The sequence below is a fragment of the Puma concolor genome, chromosome D1 (assembly GCF_028749965.1).
Source record: "Puma concolor isolate L17-30 chromosome D1, mPumCon1.1.hap2, whole genome shotgun sequence".
Lineage (NCBI taxonomy): Eukaryota > Metazoa > Chordata > Mammalia > Carnivora > Felidae > Puma > Puma concolor.
In genome coordinates, this window is record NC_141676.1 from 60,893,464 (window position 1) to 60,911,593 (window position 18,130).

The following is an 18,130-nucleotide window of genomic DNA, read 5'->3' on the forward strand; positions in this document are numbered from 1 at the left end:
TTTCTTTGTTTTGTTTCTTAAATATACACATGAGTAAAATCATATGGTATTTTTCTTTGACTTATTTCACTTAGCATTATACCCTCTAGATCCATCCATGTTGTTGCAAATGGCAAGATTTCATTCTCTTTTATGACTGAGTAACATTCCACTGTACATATTTACCACATCTTATTACCATTCATCTATGGATGGATACTTGGATTGCTTCCGTATCTTGGTGATTGTAAATAATGCCACAATAAACATAGGGGTGCATATATCTTTTCAAATTAATGTTTTGTTTTTTTTTCCTTTGGGCCAATACCCAGCAGTGGAACTGCTGGATCATATGGTAATTCTGTTTTTAATTTTTTTGAGAAGCCTCCATACTGTTTTCCACAGCGGCTGTACCAGTCTGTATTCCCACCAACAGTGCACAAGGGTTCCTTTTTCTCCACATCCTCACCAACACTTGTTTCTTGGGTTTTTGACTTTAGCCATTCTGACAGATGTGAGATGATATCTCATTGTGGTTTTGATTTGCATTTACCTGATGATGAGTAATGTTGAGCATCTCTTCATGTGTCTGTTAGCCATCTGGATATCTTCTTTGGAGAAATGTCTGTTCATGTCCACTGCCCATTTTCTAATTGGATTGTTGTTTTGGTGTTGAGTTAATATACTTTTGATACTAACCCTTTACCAGATATATCATTTGCAAATATCTTCTCCCATCCAGTAGGTTATCTTTTAGTTTTGTTGGTTGTTTCCTTAGCTGTGCAGAAGCTTTTTGTTTTGATGAAGTCCCAATGGTTTATTTTTGCTTTTGTTTCCCTTGCCTTAGGGGACATATCTAGAAAAATGTTGCTATGGCCGATACTGCCTGTGTTCTCTTCTAGGATTTTTATGGTTTCAGGTTCCACATTCAGTTGTTTAATCCATTTTGAGTTTATTTTTGTGTATGGTACAGGAAGTGGTCCAGTTTGATTTTTTTTTTTTTTTTTTTGCATGTAGTTGTCCAGTTTTCCCAGCACCAGTTGGAAGAGATTGTCTTTTTTCCCATTGTAGATTCTTGTCTCCTTTGTCATAGATTAATCGACTGTATGATCCTGGGTTTTCTCTATTCTGTACCATTGATCTATGTGTCTTTTTGGGGGGAGGGGGCAGTACCATACTGTTTTGATTACTACAGCTTCATAGCATATCTTGAAATCTGGAATTGTGATGCCTCCAGTTTTGTTCTTTTTTTTTTTTTTTTTTTTTCAAGATTGCTTTGGCCATTCAGGGTCTTTTGTGGTTCCATACAAATTTTAGGATTATTTGTTCTAGTTCTGTGAAAACTGCTATTGCTATTTTAATAGAGATTGCATTAAATCTATAGATCACTTTGGGTGATCTTTGGGTAGTATGGGTAGTATGGACATTTTAATAGCATTTGTTCTCCTTATTCTTTAATCCGTTTTAAGTTCATTTTTTTATATGGTGTGAGGTCAAGGTCTAGCGTCATTCTTTTGCACATGGATATCCAGTTGCCCCAGAATCATTTGTCGAAAAGACTATTCTTTTGACATTGAATTTTCTTGGCACCCCTGCCTAAAATCAATCATAAATGTATGAATTTATTTCTTGACTCTCAGTTTAACTCTCAGTTCTGTTCCATTGGTCTATACTTGTGCTAGTATCACACAGCCTTGATTACTATAGATTTGTAAATTTTGAAATCAGGAGCTGTGAGTCCTCCAAATTTGTTGTTGTTCTTCTTCTTCCTCTTTGGGGAGAGAGAGAGAGACCATGCACGTGCACAGGTGCACAAGTGCACAGGCAGGGGGTGAAGGGCAGAGGGGGAGAGAGAGAATCTTAAGCAGGCTCCATGCTCAGCATGTAGCCTGACACAGGGCTTGATCCCATAACCCTGGGATCACAATGCAAGCCAAACTCAAGAGTTGGATGCTCAACTAACTGAGCCACCCAGGTGCCCCTGTTCTTGTTTTTAAAAACTGTTTAAACTATTCTGGGTCCCTTGCATTTCCATGTGAATTTTAGGACCAGATTATCAATTTCTGCAAAAATTAGCTGGGACTTTGAAAGGGATTCCATTGAATCCACAGATCACTTTGGAGAGTATTGCTTTCTTTAATAGTGTCTTCTAATCCTTGAACATAGGATGTCTTCCCATTTATTTAAGTCTTTAATTTCTTTCAGTGATATTTTATAGTTAGTGTGTAAGTCTTGACTTCTTTTGTTAAATGTATTCATTCATAAATAATGTATTTTTTGATGCTATCGTAAATAGAATTTTCTTAATTTCATTTTTATTTCTCATGCTAATTTATAGAAATAACAATGATTTTTGCATATTCTTGTATCCCGCAGCACTGCTGAACTTTTTTTTTTTACCTCTAGTAGTTTTTTGTGTATGCATATGTGGATTTGTTAGGGTTTCCTGAATACTAGATCGTGTCATACGCAAATATAGTCTTATATCTTACTTATCAATTGGATGCCTTTTACTTATTTTTCTTGCCTAATTGCCCTGAATAGAACTTCTAGTACACTGTTGAATAGAAGTGGAGGGGCGCCTGGGTGGCGCAGTCGGTTAAGCGTCCGACTTCAGCCAGGTCACGATCTCGCAGTCTGTGAGTTCGAGCCCCGCATCAGGCTCTGGGCTGATGGCTCAGGGCCTGGAGCCTGTTTCCGATTCTGTGTCTCCCGCTCTCTCTGCCCCTCCCCCGTTCATGCTCTGTCTCTCTCTGTCCCAAAAATAAAAAAAAATAAAAAAAAAAAAAGTTGAATAGAAGTGGAAAGAGCAGACATCCTTGTTTTGCTCCTGATCTTAGGAAGAAAGATTTTAGTTTTTCATCATTAGTTATAATGTTGGCTGGGGTTTTGTGTGAATGCTCTTTATTAGGCTGAGGGAGTTCCCATTCTATTCCTAGTTTGCTGAGTGTTTTTATCATGAAAAGATGTTGGCATTTTCAGATATTTTTTTTCTGAATCTCTTGAGATGACCATGTGGTTTTTCTCCGTTATTATATTAGTATAGTCTAGTACATTGATTGATTCTCCTATGTTGAACCAATCTTGCATTCCCGTGATAAATTTCATTTGGTCAAGGCATATAATCCAAGCGAATATCTTTGTAAGAAATATACATACACTAAAGTACTTGGGAGTAATGGAACCTCATGTCAGCAACTTATTCAAATGGTTCAGAGAGAGTAAAGTTCTTTGTACTTCCCTTCAAACTTTTCTGTACCTTGAAGTTGTTTTAATTTTTTTTTTTAAAGAAAAACATTGTACATGTTCTTTGACCCAGTAATTGTACTCCTACATATACGTATACATCCTAAAAAAAGTAATCAAAGATAGGGAAAAGATGTTTTACAAGGGTGTTACACATGTGACAGTGTTACACATGATACAGTTTTTAAATGATCTAAATGTTTGACAAAAAGGAGACTGTTACATATACTATGATATAACTATGTGTTGAAGTGTACTATAGCCATTTAAAATAATATTTTGATGGGCGCCTGGCTGGCTCAGTCCGTAGAGCATGTGACTCTTGATCTCAGGGTGTGAGTTCAAGCTGTACATTGGGCATAAAGGTTACTTAAAAAAAATAAAATAAAGAAAAAATGATCTCTGTTTGAGTGTCTTTTTTTTTTTTTTTTAATGTTTCTTCATTTATTTTGAGGGAGAGAGAGCATGGACACGCAGGGTTTGGGGCAGAGAGAAAGAGGGAGAGAGAATCCTATGCAGTCTCCACGCTGTCGGCCCAGAGCCCATGTGGGGCTAAATCTCACAAACTGTGAGATCATGACCTGAGCTGAAATTAAGAGTCAGATGCTTAACCAACTGAGCCACACAGGTGCCCCTCTGATTGAATATCTTTAAAAATTAAATAAATAAATAATATTTTGAAGACCAGTAAAATGGGAAACTGTCATAAAGACAAAACTTTGTGTAATGTAAAATCAATCTTATAAACAATAGAAAAAAGACTGGAAGGAAGTACATTTTGCTTCATTTCTTTTCCCTTTTTACAAAGTTTGTAATCTGTGGCCCAAAATTACAGTAACTCCCACCTACCCATATAAATATTCTCAATATTGCCCCTTGCTTCCTGAGCAGTATTCAACCCAGATCAAGCTAAGTTATCTGCATATCCTGTGCCTGAACTGAGTAACTAAACATTGCTCATAGAAATTATATCCCTTTGTTAAATTATCTCACTTTTAAATTATTTTTTTTAACGTTTATTCATTTTTGAGAGAGAGAGAGACAGAGCGTGAGCAGGGGAGGGGCAGAGAGAGAGGGAGACACAGAATCCAAAGCAGGCTTCAGGCTCTGAGCTGTCAGCACAGAGCCTGACACGGGGCTCGAACTCACAGACTGTCAGATTACGACCTGAGCCAAAGTCAGTGCTTAAGCGAGTGAGCCACCCAGCCACCCCCTCGCTTTTAAATTATTGAACGAAAACTCAAATAGCCGCTCAGTGCCCTAAGACAGTACCATTACATTTCCCTGACAATTTCCATTTGTGTTCTTCAGAACTGTTATTTCATACTTGTCCCTCTTTCTTTTTTGGATTTCTTTTTATATCTTTTTTGCCTCGTTTCCCTTTCTCCTCACTAATATCTTCAATATTTCACCAAAAATATAGAAGAAATCAGTAAGAAACATCCTCATGTTTCTACCACTATCATCTTCCTCCTGTTTTTGTGGGAGAAATGTTCCAACTCCTATCAAAGGCCAGTCTCCCCTCCCACCTCCTCAAAGACTCATGCCTGCAGTTATAAACTCCATCCCAGTCTCTGGCTCCACCATGGTCTTTAGAAAGTCACTACACTGGTTCACTGCCATCTGCATACAAACATACTCAAATAACTCCCATCTTTTAAAAATTACTCCTCCCTTGACCCTGTGTCCAGCCCCAGCTGTTGAATCATGTTTTGGCTCCCTTTCACATCAAAACCACTCGAGTGTCTTTGCTCTCTCTACACTTACCTCCCTCTGTTTTCCTCTCATTACAGTTAGGTATTTTCTTCCCTTCATTTCACAGAAACTGCTATTGTCAAGGTCACCAGTCACCTTCATCTTGCCAAATCCAGTAGATACATTTCTATCTTATTATTTGACCTCTCCATAGCATTCTACACGATATTTGCTTTTTTCTTTGTGAAATACTTGTCTTGACTTTCCAGTTTTCCTTTATGTAAAAGGAAACTCCCTTATTCTTTTTCCTTACCTCACTGGACATCGTGTAAGCTATCACCATCTTATTTCTTGGCTACTGCAGTAGTCAACAGTTGCCCCTACAACCATCCAAGGTAGTCTTTAACATTTTAGATCATACCATTCTTCTGCTTAAAGCTCTCCAAGGTATCCCTTTGCACTTCAGGTGAAATTTCAGTTCTCTACTATGGCCTGCATGATCTGGCCCTGGTCTAGTTCTCTAACTTCAGTTTTTACTGTTCCTCTGCGTTGTTTACTGCACTCCAGCCATACTGGCCTTACTGTTCTTCAGACACTGCCTCATGGCCTTTGTGATTGCTGTTTCCTCTGCTGCAAAACTTTTCTGTCATATCTTTGCATGTCTGCTTCCTTCTGGCTCCTCAGTGCAAATGTTACCTACTCAGATATGCCTTTTATAACCACTTTATGTAGAGCAGTCCTTTCCACAAGTGACATTTACTTTTTTCATAGCACTTATCACCATTTGAATTTACCTTATTTGTAGTCTTCAACTAGAATGTAAACTTCTTGACAGCAGAGATTTCACTTATCTTAAATACCACTGGACTTTAGCATATAGACTAGTGCTGGCACATGGCATGTGCCCAATAAATATGTAAATGGAAGGGAGGAAGGGAATGAGGAAGGAAGGAAGGAAGGAAGGAAGGAAGGAAGGAAGGAAGGAAGGAAGGAAGGACAGACATTTAACCACATGAGTGAATAACTAAAGAGATGCATTGAAGTATTAAATAGTAGTTATCCCTGGATTATGTATGGGATTATAGAGAATTATATTTCATTTGTGTGTTTTCCAGATTTCCTATAATGAGCATAAAATACTTTTGCAATAAAGAAAATACATGTTTATGCTTGTTTTAAAAGAAAAGAGACTTTAAAAGATTCCTAAGGTGCTTTGGAGGAATAGTAATGATAATAAGCCAATCTGAATACCCTTCATCCTAAAGCAGACTACCTCCTGTTCTTGGAAGGGGGGGTGGAGGTATTTAATTCAGTTTTGAGTTTTATTTATGTGGCGGATTATTGTATTTTCCAAAGATGTTAACACCAGTATATCTCATCTCACCCGCTGTTATTACAATGTGACATCGACTCTCTTCAAGAGGTAGGATCTCTGGTCCTTGACCTTGAATCTGGGCAAGACTGTTACTATGGTGGACAGGAAGCTATATGACTTCCAAGGGTGAGTCACAAAAGGCGAAGAACTTCTTCCTCATCCTCCTGGGATGCTTACCCTAGGAACCCAGCACCTTGTGGTAAAGAAGCCAGTCAGCCATGTGGAAAGGCCATGTATAGATGTTGCTGCCACAGCCTCACCTGAAGTCCCCAGACTGCAGCCAGCATCAACTGCCCAAAATTTGAGTGTGTGAATCTTTAGATGATTCTAGCCCTCAGCCTTTGAGCTGTCCCAGCTGACATTGAGTGAAGGAGAGATGAACTTCTCCCTCCCAGGTCGGCTCAAAATGCATACTAATCAGCAAAGTAAATATTAGTATTTTAAGCCACTGAGTTTTAAGGTGGTTTGCTAGACAGTAACAGGTAGCCAGAACAATTTACAAAACATACCTAGTCTAATTCCGTGCACACAGCAACCTCTGACATTCCCTTAAGCACATGTTTTCTAAGAACTAGATAAGTTTTAAAATCTCTAGGATCATTCCTGCTGTCCATTCATGCTATTCCTAAAACAGTAACCCTGGAAGGTAGCGTGTGTCTATCACATATATAAAGAAACAACTGGGGCGCCTGGGTGGCTCAGTTGGTTAAGCGTTCGGCTTCGGCTCAGGTCATGATCTCACAGTTAGTGGGTTTGAGCCCCACGTTGGGCTCTGTGCTGACAGCTCAGAGCCTGGATCCTGCTTCAGATTCTGTGTCTCCCTCTCTCTCTCTGCCCCTCCCCCGCTCACATTTTATCTCTCTCTCTCTCTCTCAAAAATAAACAAACCTTTAAAAAATGTAATAAAAACAAAGAAACAAACAGCTGCATGAATGCGCTGAGACAAGGTGAGACTAAGAATCTGAGGGAAGGAAGAAGTAGGCTCTCCTGCTGTGTGCTGAATAGATCATGACAATATTCAATTCTGAGGACTGACCTGGCTTGTGTTCAAATGCAAAATACCAGAATGGTGAAAGAACTAAAAATATAGGGGCGCCTGGGTGGCTCAGTTGGTTAATGTGTAACTCTTGATATTGGCTCAGGTCATGATCTCATGGTTGTGAGATTATGCTGACAGCATAGAGCCTGCTTGGGATTCTCTCTCTCTGCCCCTCCCCTATTTGTGCCCCCCCCCCCACCTTCTCTCTCTCCCTCTCTCTTAATAAATAAATAGAATTTTAAAAAATAGAACTAAAAATCTAGTCCTGATGCTTGAGGAGAAGGAACTGAGAATATTTAGCCTGAAGAAGAGAAGACATGCCCAGTTCCCCCAACTCAGCTGTACATAGCAGATTCTCTCAGTTCTCTGCATTTTTCATGTCTGGCCCTGTTGCACTTCCTTCTCTCCCATGGACAATTCCTGTTCGTCCTTTAAAGTCTCAGCCAAAGCAGCAGCTCCTCTAGGCGGCCTTCCACGGCCCCAGGGTAGGATATGTACCCTTCATATGTTCTTTCACAGCACTCTGTGCTTTTCTGTTACTTCCCTTATCTGTTGTCTCATAAATATATTTATGTGTTTTTCTTCTCTATCATAATGTGAGTTACCCAAGAGCAGGAACTGTCTCTGTTGACCTTGGTATATCCCCTACATGAATGTTTTATGAATCAGTGTTTGAAGGGTTGACATGTTGAAAAGGATTAGATTTATTCTTTGTGGTTCTAGTGGGGTTAAAGATAAAGAGACACCTTGGTCAACATAGAGAAAAATTTCTGAGCCAGTAGATGATAAGAGCTGCCTTCGGAGATCTTGACTTCTCTGTCCTTATGCCCAAGCATAAACTGGACAAACATTTTCATTAGTTCAAAAATTGGTACCTGGGCAACAGATATGCATAGGTAAAAATGATATAGTCCTTTCCTCAAGGAATCTGTGGTCTAGTAGTGAAGGTAATATGCTAGTGAGCGCAGTGGTAAAGGGGCATACAGGATGCTATGGAAATGGAAAGAGAAATTTTTTAGGGGAAGTAGGTCAGCAAAGGGGTTTCACGCAAATGACTCAGACACATGTTTGAGTTGCATGTTCAAGGATGGGTAGGAATTTGCCAGGCCATCTAGAACCCACAGAGTTGAGTTTGTCTGGCATCTCGGGGCACTGCAATTAATACACTGTTAGCCATGGATGGAGTGGGAATATGTGGTAATGACGGCCATAGTGCTACCAGTAACAATAGCTAACATTTGTTACATTGTTGAGCACCTGCTCTGGGCAGCCTTGAACTAAATGGTAAGAGATGTGTTTTGGGAAACTAACCAGAGGCCAAATCTAAGCCTCTTGAACTTTATCCCCTATAAGCCATTAATAGATTTGGAGCAGAGGTGGGACACACTTTGATTTGCGTATCAACTTAATCGTTGGTAAGATTGTTACCAAGATAACAGCATTGGAATGGACCAGATAGCCTTTGAACCTGAGATTGTAGATTCTGTGCTTTATCATTACTATGATACTACTTTACCAACTTTGGGGACAGATTGGACAGATGCCTTATTTCTTGCCCCTTTTGTTCTACAAAGGTGTGGTTTTATGTGCTTGCCTATCTGTGCAGAAAGGATACATGACCCAATTTCCCAATGATTTAGGAAGGAAGAATCATCAGTATTAAAGGGCTTTTTTAAACAGCGTCCCTATCTCTCTAATTTAAATACAAAATGATTGTGAATATTCCTTGAAGATTCCCTGTCTTGTCTCCTTTCAGGATAAATTTGGCTCAACTATGGTAGGCCATCATTTTTTATGCACAGTCACTGAAGCAACATAAGAAATGATAGTGTTGTACTTCACTCATATGTGGAATTTAAGATACAAAACAGATGAACATAAGGGAAGGGAAGCAAAAGTAATATAAAAACAGGGAGGGGGCCAAACATAAGAGACTGTTGAATATAAAGAACAAACAGTTGCTGAAGGGGTTGTGGGCAAGAGGATGGGCTAAACGGGTAAGGGGCATTAAGGAAGACACTTGTTGGGATGAACACTGGGTGTTATACATAGGGGATGAATCAGTGGAATTTATTCCTGAGATCGTTATTGTACTATAGGCTAACTAACTTGGATGTAAATTTAAAAATTAAAATTAAAAAAGAGAAATGATAGTGTTGCCACTGAGCTGACCCTGGTGGTCAGTGAACAATTTCACCAGCTTGTTATAGCTGTAAGAGAAATTGGAAGCCTAGTCTTTACTTCTGCCTACACTGGGCACAAGCAGATATTGACAGTTCTGTCTTACTCTCTTAAGAACAATTTGGAGCTTGGATGGTATTTTCTTTAGATTTATTATTGCCAGGTGGCTCTTGGGCTCCAGTTCCAATTCTGCTACCACTTTGCTGGCTGTTTGAGCATAGATATGCCACTTAATTTTGCTGAGCTTTTGTTTCTTCATCTATCTAATGGATTTAATAATACCTATAGGAGTATTGTGAGGATCAATTGGTTGGCATTTGTGAAAGTGTCATCATAGGATCTGGTAAATAAGTGTTTCATAAGTAATACTTTCCTTCCTTTTTCTTTAGCTAGTCAGAGTGCCTGAAACCACCATTATGGATTCATTGTTAGTGATTCATTCCTTTGAGTACTATTATGTGTGCCTCAGTGAAGGGTAATATTGTAAGCTATGACTAACTCCTTTCTCATGATTAATGTGTCACATACTTTCGGCGACTAGCCAAAAGCAATGCATTTGGGACTGGGTTTGAGAAAAACATTAGAGGAGGAGTAGAGACACTAGTAGAAAAGTGGAAAGTACCAAAGAATAATTTAGAATCATAGAATTTTAATATTAGAAGAGATTTTTAGGTATTCTCTACTGAGCATATATGATTGATAGTGGAAAAAAATAGATGCTAGTATAAACAAAGTATTCATCTTCTTCTCATAAGTAAAAAAAGATAAATTTCTCATACTTATCCTAGAAAACAAAACCAAAGAAAAATGTTTGTTCATCTATAATTTTCCTTATAATACAAAAACAAAAATAGCTTACATGCTATTGTAAATAATACATGTTCTGGTTATAAATATTACCCTTCTTTCTCCTTTGCTCCCTATCTCAATGAATGGAAACACCTTACACTGAAAGCCCAAGCTAAAAACCTGTGATTCATCTTTAATTTCTTCTGCTTTCTCACTACTGGAAACACTGAAAGCTCTTGATTCAACTTCCAGAGTAGCTCTCAAATACGTCTACCTCTAGCTGTCTGCACAGCCACGACCTTAATCCATCATCCCCAGGCCTCATTTCTGTAACTGTTTCCTAATTGGTGTCCCTGCTTCCCCCATCCATTTGTCATACCAGAAGACAAATACTGTTCCTACAAACAAAACTAGTTGTTTCCATTCTTTGAGCAGTGTTTGCTAGGCTTTGTACAAGTGTTAGAAATGAGATGTGTAAAATACAGTCCCTGGTCTCCAGAAGGCGTGTCACTTTTTAAACATCTTTGATACTTGCCATAAGTCAGGCTCACAGGCTGTGATCTGGCCTCTGCCTACCTCTTCAGACTCCTCTTCAGACACACACACCCCACGCTATCCTGGAACTCTGTGTTCTTTACCAGTCATAATTTTGCTACTTATGGTTTTGAAATAGGACTTTCATATTTGTGTTACCCAGATTTTAAAATCCATGCCCTAATCACCACCGCCACGTACCAGATAGCTCCTAGCCCCTAGAGCCTGCTGAAATTATTCAAATTAGCCAATGCTAAACCTGCTTACCCTCCCTTACTTTGCCTTTCTCTGGGAAACCACAATAAGGGTTGTCATCTATGCTTCCCCCTTGCTCATTGTGCCTCCTGACTGATGGTGGTGCTTTCCCTTGTGGCCCTGCTTGGCATGGCATGCCTCCTCTTAGGAACTGTGAATAACAAACTGTCTTTTCCGTGGCAGTCATCTCCTGATCTGTTGGCCTCACCATACCTGAAAAATAATAAAACCTATATTTTAAACACACTGCCACCACCACTATAGAGTGAATTGTGTCCCCTCATATGTTGAATCTCTAGAACCGTGTGTGACAATATTTGGAGATGGGACCTTAAGACGGTCATTAGGTTTAGATGAGGTTATGAGGATGGGGTTTTCATGATGGGATTAGTGTCCTTCTAAGAAGAGACCAGAGAACTTGCTCTCTGTTACCCTTTCCCATGTGAGGTTACAGAGAAGGCAGCCATCTGCAAGTCAAGAAGAGAACTTTCACCAAGTACCAAATCTGCCAGTATCATCATCTTGGGCCTCCCAACCTCCAGAGGTGTGAGGAATAAATTCTGTTGTTTTAGCTACCCAGTCTAAGGTATTGCTATAACAGCCCAAGCTCATGAAGACAGCCACTTAGTTTAAATCTTTTCAGCGGCTGGGGCATCTGAGTGGCTCAGTCAGTTAAGTGTCCGACTTCAGCTCAGGTCATGATCTCACCGCATATGAGTTCAAGCCCTGTGTCGGGCTCTGTGCTGGCAGCTCAGAGCCTGGAGCCTGCTTCGGATTCTGTGTCTCCCTCTCTACTCACGCTCTGTTTATCTCTCTCTCTCTCAAAAAATAAACATAAAAAAAAAATCCCTTTCAGCCTAAAACGCTTGCCTGATCTATTTGCTGCTTATCTCTCCAGCCTCATTTTATGTCCTTTCTCTTCATCATTAATTAAGCTTCAATCGCAATGAACATTTTCATTTCTTGAAATCCCCTTCCTGCAACAGGACCTTTGCACATTATATTTCCACTGCTTACGGGTTCTCCTCTTCCCCTCAGTCCCTCTTCATCTTACTCATATCTGCATATTTTCTAGGTCTCAGGTTATGTATCACTCCTGTAAGGAAAATCTTTATGACTCTTATGGTTGTCAAAATGGAATCTTTATATTTAATCACGTTTTTCATTCCCTCCACCTCACTAGAATGTGAATCCCTCAAAGGCAACGACTATGTCTTGTTTTCATTATATGCTCAACAACTAACTTCTATAGGATTGGTTTAAGGATTAGAAACAACCTATCTGCAACATTTAGCTTAGTGTGTAGCTTGTAGTTTAATACGTAATAGTTATAATTATTATTGCTAATAATATTTTTCAGAAACATAGGTTACTTAGATTAACCGAATGACTTTCCCAGCCATTAATATCCCTTCTTAATGTATATTAGTGGACATTTTATCCATCTTAGGTGTTCTAGGAAAAGGGAAAATGCAAAAGAACATTGATAGGACCCACACCCCTATAGATGATAGACATATGTCTTTCCTGGAAGTATGATAACATAGTTTGTGGTACTGAACTGATCTGAGCTGCCTAGTGAGTCAGGCGTCCTATTTAGGTGTGTACATTAGGATAGATGGATGGATAAGCTTGTTTGTTCAACAACAACAAACCAACCCCCATAAGCAGAGGGCAGAGAAAGGCAGAAGAAAGAGGCAGGCCACTCCAGGTTGGTAGTTGGCAGTTTTAATAGGCAGAGAGTACTTACATACGAGGCTTGTCTTGGGTGGCAGCAATGGGTCTCCCCACCTGCCCACCGAATCTTGAACATTCATAAAGAGGCCTTAGTTAGGTTCAGTAAGGTATACCTTGCAGGTGTTTTCAACAGCAACATCACTATCTCAAGGGTACCACATCATTGTCTAAGACTATGTCTAAGTCTATGTCCTTGGAACTGCCTCTGGGAGCAAGAAAAGCAGAAGTCCTATTCCAGGGATGGGTAGAGGTGAGGAGCCCCCAGTTGCCCAGGTCCAGTTCACAGGTCAACCAACGGTCACTTCCTTTCAGTGACCTTCCCCAACACTCAGAGTAAATAAGATGTTAAATATATGAAAGAATTAGTAAAAGATATTAGATAATAAGAGGTGACTATCATAATCATTCTGACGTTTTATTTTTATTTGTATAATAATTGCACCTCTACAATATTCAAGTGCTCTTTCTTTGTTTCTTATAGCTATTGGATGAACTCCCAATGATTTACAGCTGTTGTATATTTGTGTACTGCATGTAAGTACTTAACGTTTAAAATTCAGTTGTTTGATACATTTTAAAATTCATATTCACTTCATACTGAATTAAGTAATATAGTTAACCCTGTTATATTACTGGGAGGTTGTAATAGTGTAAAAGGTTCTAACTTCTGTGATCTTCATGTAAAGTATAATATCTGGGAAGTTATAATAATGTTGTTTATTAACTTTTATGATCTCATAAAAGTTTAGATAGACTCTTACTTAAATTTGACTTGCATAGTCTGCCTTTCCTTGAGTTATGAATGTATGCAAATTTATTTTTTTTTAAATTTTTTTAGTGTTTATTTATTTTTGAGAGAGAGAGAGATAAACAGAGTGTGGGCAGGGAAGGAAGAGAGAGAGGGGGGGAGACAGAGAATCAATCCGAAGCAAGCTCCAGGCTCTGAGCTGTCAGCACAGAGCCCGACGCAGGGCCTTAACTCACAAACCGCAAGATCATGACCTGAGCCGAAGTTGGACATTTAACCGGCTGAGCCACCCAGGCGCCCGTACAAATTTATTTTTATTTAAAAAATTTTTAAGTTTATTAGAGAACACGGGGGAGGGGCAGAGAGAGAGAGAGAATCCTAAGCAGGCTTCATGCTGAGAGTATGGAACTCCATCTCATGGACCCGTGAGATCATGACCTGAGCCAAAATCAAGAGTCAGACGCATAAGCAACTGAGCCACCCAGGCACCCTGAATGTATACAAATTAGGTAAAAATTTTATATAGTGTGCCATAAAAATAATATTTATGTCCTTTGTACCTGTAATTGTGCTAGGCAGTGTAAAAGCCATCTCTAATTCTCTCAGTTGTGCAAGGTAACTTGGTATTATCCTCATTTTATAGATGATGAAGTAAAGCACAGATTTAGTAACTTTTCTAAGGACATAAGCCGAGCTTCTGCTTAGGTGACTTGCCTAAGCTGTGTAGTTGTAAGTGTCAGAGTTGGAAATTGAACTACAAAGTTTAATAACCTTGCCTTCTAAGTATGCCTTCAGTTTCCTAGCACTAGTACTTAAAACTTCTCTAAAGCCTTATGTGATGTGTTATCTGGTTCTTTTCGATGTGATCATCATTGCTAGCTCAAGAATATTTTCTTCTAAAGATATCTAAAAATCAGAATCGTTTGAGAAAATATATTATTAAAAAGAGCTCATCTGAATTTTTTTCTGTAAAGGGACAGATAGTAATTATTTTAGGTTTTGTGGGCCTGTGGTCTCTGTTGATCTTCATCTTTGCTTGTGTAGTATTGAAGCTACAGGCACCCCGATAATAGGTAGACAAATGCTCGTGACTGTGTTATTTACCCAAAAAGAGCTTGAGCCTTTGGGCGGTAGTTTGCTGCTCCTGATCTAGAAAAACACCTTCAGGTGAGCTTTTTTTAATAAGTCATCAAGTAACAGAACTTAAAGGTAAAAGAGATCTTAGAAATAATGTGGGCCAGGGCTGCCTGGGTGACTCAGTTGATTAAGTGAGCCTAGTGATTAGATACATGAGAAAAATATTTTATCCCTGCACACGAGTTGTTCACAATCTGGTTGAGGAGACTGGTAAAAGAAACCATTATAATACAGTGATATTTTCTGTAATAGCGTGCCTTAGTCAGAATGGCTCACAAGATTTAGAAACCTACCCAAGCCGGCTTGAGTTCAGAGAGATTTATTTATTTTAGGGACATGAGGAAATAGATGAAACATAATAGCAGGAAGTATAGCCTGGCTACAACTCAAGGGCAGATTCTGTCTCCCGCTCTTCTCCCCATTCCTTCCTCGCATGGTCTCAAGTCTTTGAATCTGCTTTATTTTTCTCTCCATGCAGATCACTTCTCTGCTCATTCATCTTCTTGTTCATTCAATTTAGCTGCCCAAATACCAGCATCAGATTTTCAATCCATAAGCCTTTATACTTGGATTCTGTACACTTAATTGATTCAGTCCCTGGCTCCCAAGCTCCCAAGTTTTCAGGAGAGAGCCTCTCATTGTTCCAATTGAAGCCAGGTGCCTACTCCTGATTCACCCAGCGTCTTGGCGGAAGTGCAAGTAGGCAGTGCAAATTCTCTAAGATGAGAGTTTGGGAGGAAATGGGGGCATCGCTGGATCCAGAGATGTGTACACAAGCGTTAAAACAGCATTCTATTTGTTTTCCTAGTTACATATTCTAAAACAAGTTTCTTTCTCTATTTTTTTAAAGGTTTGAATGTTTCAAGATGAAGAACTCTGTAAACTACCATCTGCTTTTTATCTTAGTTCTTTTCAGTTTAATAGTAACCACAGTAAGTCATATTTTGTTTCTAAGAGATTAAGCATGTGAACCAGCCGTGTGCGGAGTTTGGCACATTTTACTTCTAGTGTTTGCTTCATGCTGTTCAAACTGAAATGTTTCTACACAAAACTCACAGATACTGTTTCTTTATCTCCTGTTTAGGTGTTATTTCTCAACAAAAAGTTGAGACAACTTTTAAAAAATCTGTTTATTTATTTATTTGAAGGGAGAAAAAGTCAAAGGGCAAATATTTAGTAGCAATGGGGAAAGAATTAACTTTTTTTCATGAATGGACATAGTACCTCCCATTTGTTAAAAGAAAGTGATTGATTCTGCTCTGTTGGGCCTACTGTGACTACTTTAATGGTTAACCTTTTCCTGATAATGAGTTCATGGTCACTTCTCATCCTATCCTAGTGCTTTTTTCCCTCAAGTAAAGTGCATTTTGTATTAAGAGATAATTCATTTCAACAAATGTGAATTGCAAACCTATCATATCAAGCAGTAGAAAATACAAAGACGGCGAAGAAGCAGTTGCTATGCTTAAGGAATACATTCAAGTAGAGAAATCAAAGATGTAAGCACAGAATTGCATCAAAAGATGATGATTACAATAATAATGGTAAGAACTAGTTAAATGATGAGAAGACACATGAATGAAAATTACTTGGGTTTGTCAAGGAAAGCTCCTTTTAACTGGCTTTTAACTGATGGTTAAGAGTTTGCCAGGCCCCTGGGGCAAGAATGTGATGAAGTATTTCTAAATAGACTGTTCATTGTCCCTAGGCATAGAACCTTGGAACATAATAAACTATCATTTCTAAGCACTTACTATGTGCCAGATACTACACTGAGTACTTCATTTTCTGATTAAATCATCACTACCAGCAGAAACAGGAGAGATTTAATATGGCTAGAGTATATGTTAAGTGGTGATGAGTGAATGAGTCTAGTTAATGAGATAAATGTCAGATTATAAAGACCCTTGTATACACTGGGATTTTTATCTTCAAGGTAATTTGAAGCCATTAACTGATCCATAGCTGAGGAAGAACATGGTTAGTTAGAAAGATGACTGATTTTAGAGGATGGATTAGAGGAATATGAGGCTAGACTCAGGGACTTTTGCATTTGCTTAGGCAAAGTATGAGACTCCGACTGAAGTAAAATTGGTGTGGGGATGCAAAGAAGCTGTCATAGGGGCACCTGGCTGGCTCAGTCAGTAAAGCTGCGTGACTCTTGATCTCTGGATTGTCGGTTTGAGCCCTACATTGGGTGTAGAGATTACTTAAAAAAATAAAATCTTAAAAAAAAAAAAGACGCTGTCATAAATAACAATCCATAAGACTTGTGACCCACTAAGTAGAGGGTGTGGGTATGGGGTAAAAAGGAATTGTCTAGAATGATGCCTCTGTTTACAGCCTGGCCATCGTGGTACATAATAGGTTCTTAACCAAGATGGAAAACTTCAAGGAAGAGCAGATTTTGCAGGAAAGATAATGAGTAGGTTTGTGTCACAGAGTAGAGGTAGATAAATTCAATTTGGAATGTGTTGAGATTGAGATGCCTGATGTTAATGACACCTGAGGCTTATTAACAGGTAGGCTGAGCTAAAGATGTGGGTTTGAGAATTGGTATGGGAGGTACTAGAAATGCGAGAACAGATGAACTGGCACAGATAGCATGAACCATTAAAATTACCAAAGATGCAACCCTATGGAACACTTTTTTTTTTGACAGAGATAAACAAGAGTATACATTTATGATACTTTACCCTAAAAGTTCTAAAAGTTACAGTTGATTTGTCTATTTGACATTCACATCCTGTCACTATGCAAACTTTCATAATGCCTAAGGATTTCAATGAGTCAACACTTTAAAAATAAAAGTTATATACATTCAAGGTGTACAGCATGATGATTTGATATGCATAGTGAAATGATTACTATAGGCAAACTAATTAACATAGCTTCTCACATAGTTGTCGTGTGTGTGTGTGTGTGTGTGTGTGTGTGTGTGTGTGTGTGTGTGTGTATGAGAGAGAGAGAGAGAGAGAGAGAGAGAGAGAGAGAGAGAAGACCACCTGAAATCTGTTTTCTTAGCAAAGTGCCAGTATTCAGCCCAGTATTAGGTATAATCACCATGCTGTACATGGGAACACTGACATGTGAGGGTCAGGTAGGAGAAATGGAGCCAGCAAAGGAAACTGAGAACAAGTAGTCAGAAACATAGGCAAACTAGAGAGCCTAATATCACAAAGTATGAAGAGATTTCCAGAAGGAGTAACAGTATTAGTTGCTACTGAGAGGTTGAGTAAAATAAGATTGAAGTTTGACCCATAAAAATTTCAATTAAAAGACCAAGTAACCATAATAAGCATACTGTCAGCAATAGATTGATGGAGGCAGAAGTTAGATTATCAGTGACCTGAGAAGGTGAATAGAAGGTTGAAAGAACAGATACACTATTTTCTTATGCTTCTACACTGCCCTG

General features: G+C 38.9%; 1 protein-coding gene across 2 annotated transcripts in view; it reads left to right on the plus strand.

The window, feature by feature from the left end:
- The window catches only part of ACER3 (alkaline ceramidase 3), a 181,359-nt gene that overhangs the window by 110,519 nt on the left and 52,710 nt on the right, over positions 1-18,130 (plus strand). For both annotated transcript variants that reach the window (XM_025928583.2, XM_086678376.1), the window contains 2 exons: positions 13,312-13,364; positions 15,566-15,647. In XM_025928583.2, the coding sequence (XP_025784368.1) occupies positions 13,312-13,364; positions 15,566-15,647 (135 nt within the window). The remainder of the gene's footprint in view (positions 1-13,311; positions 13,365-15,565; positions 15,648-18,130) is intronic.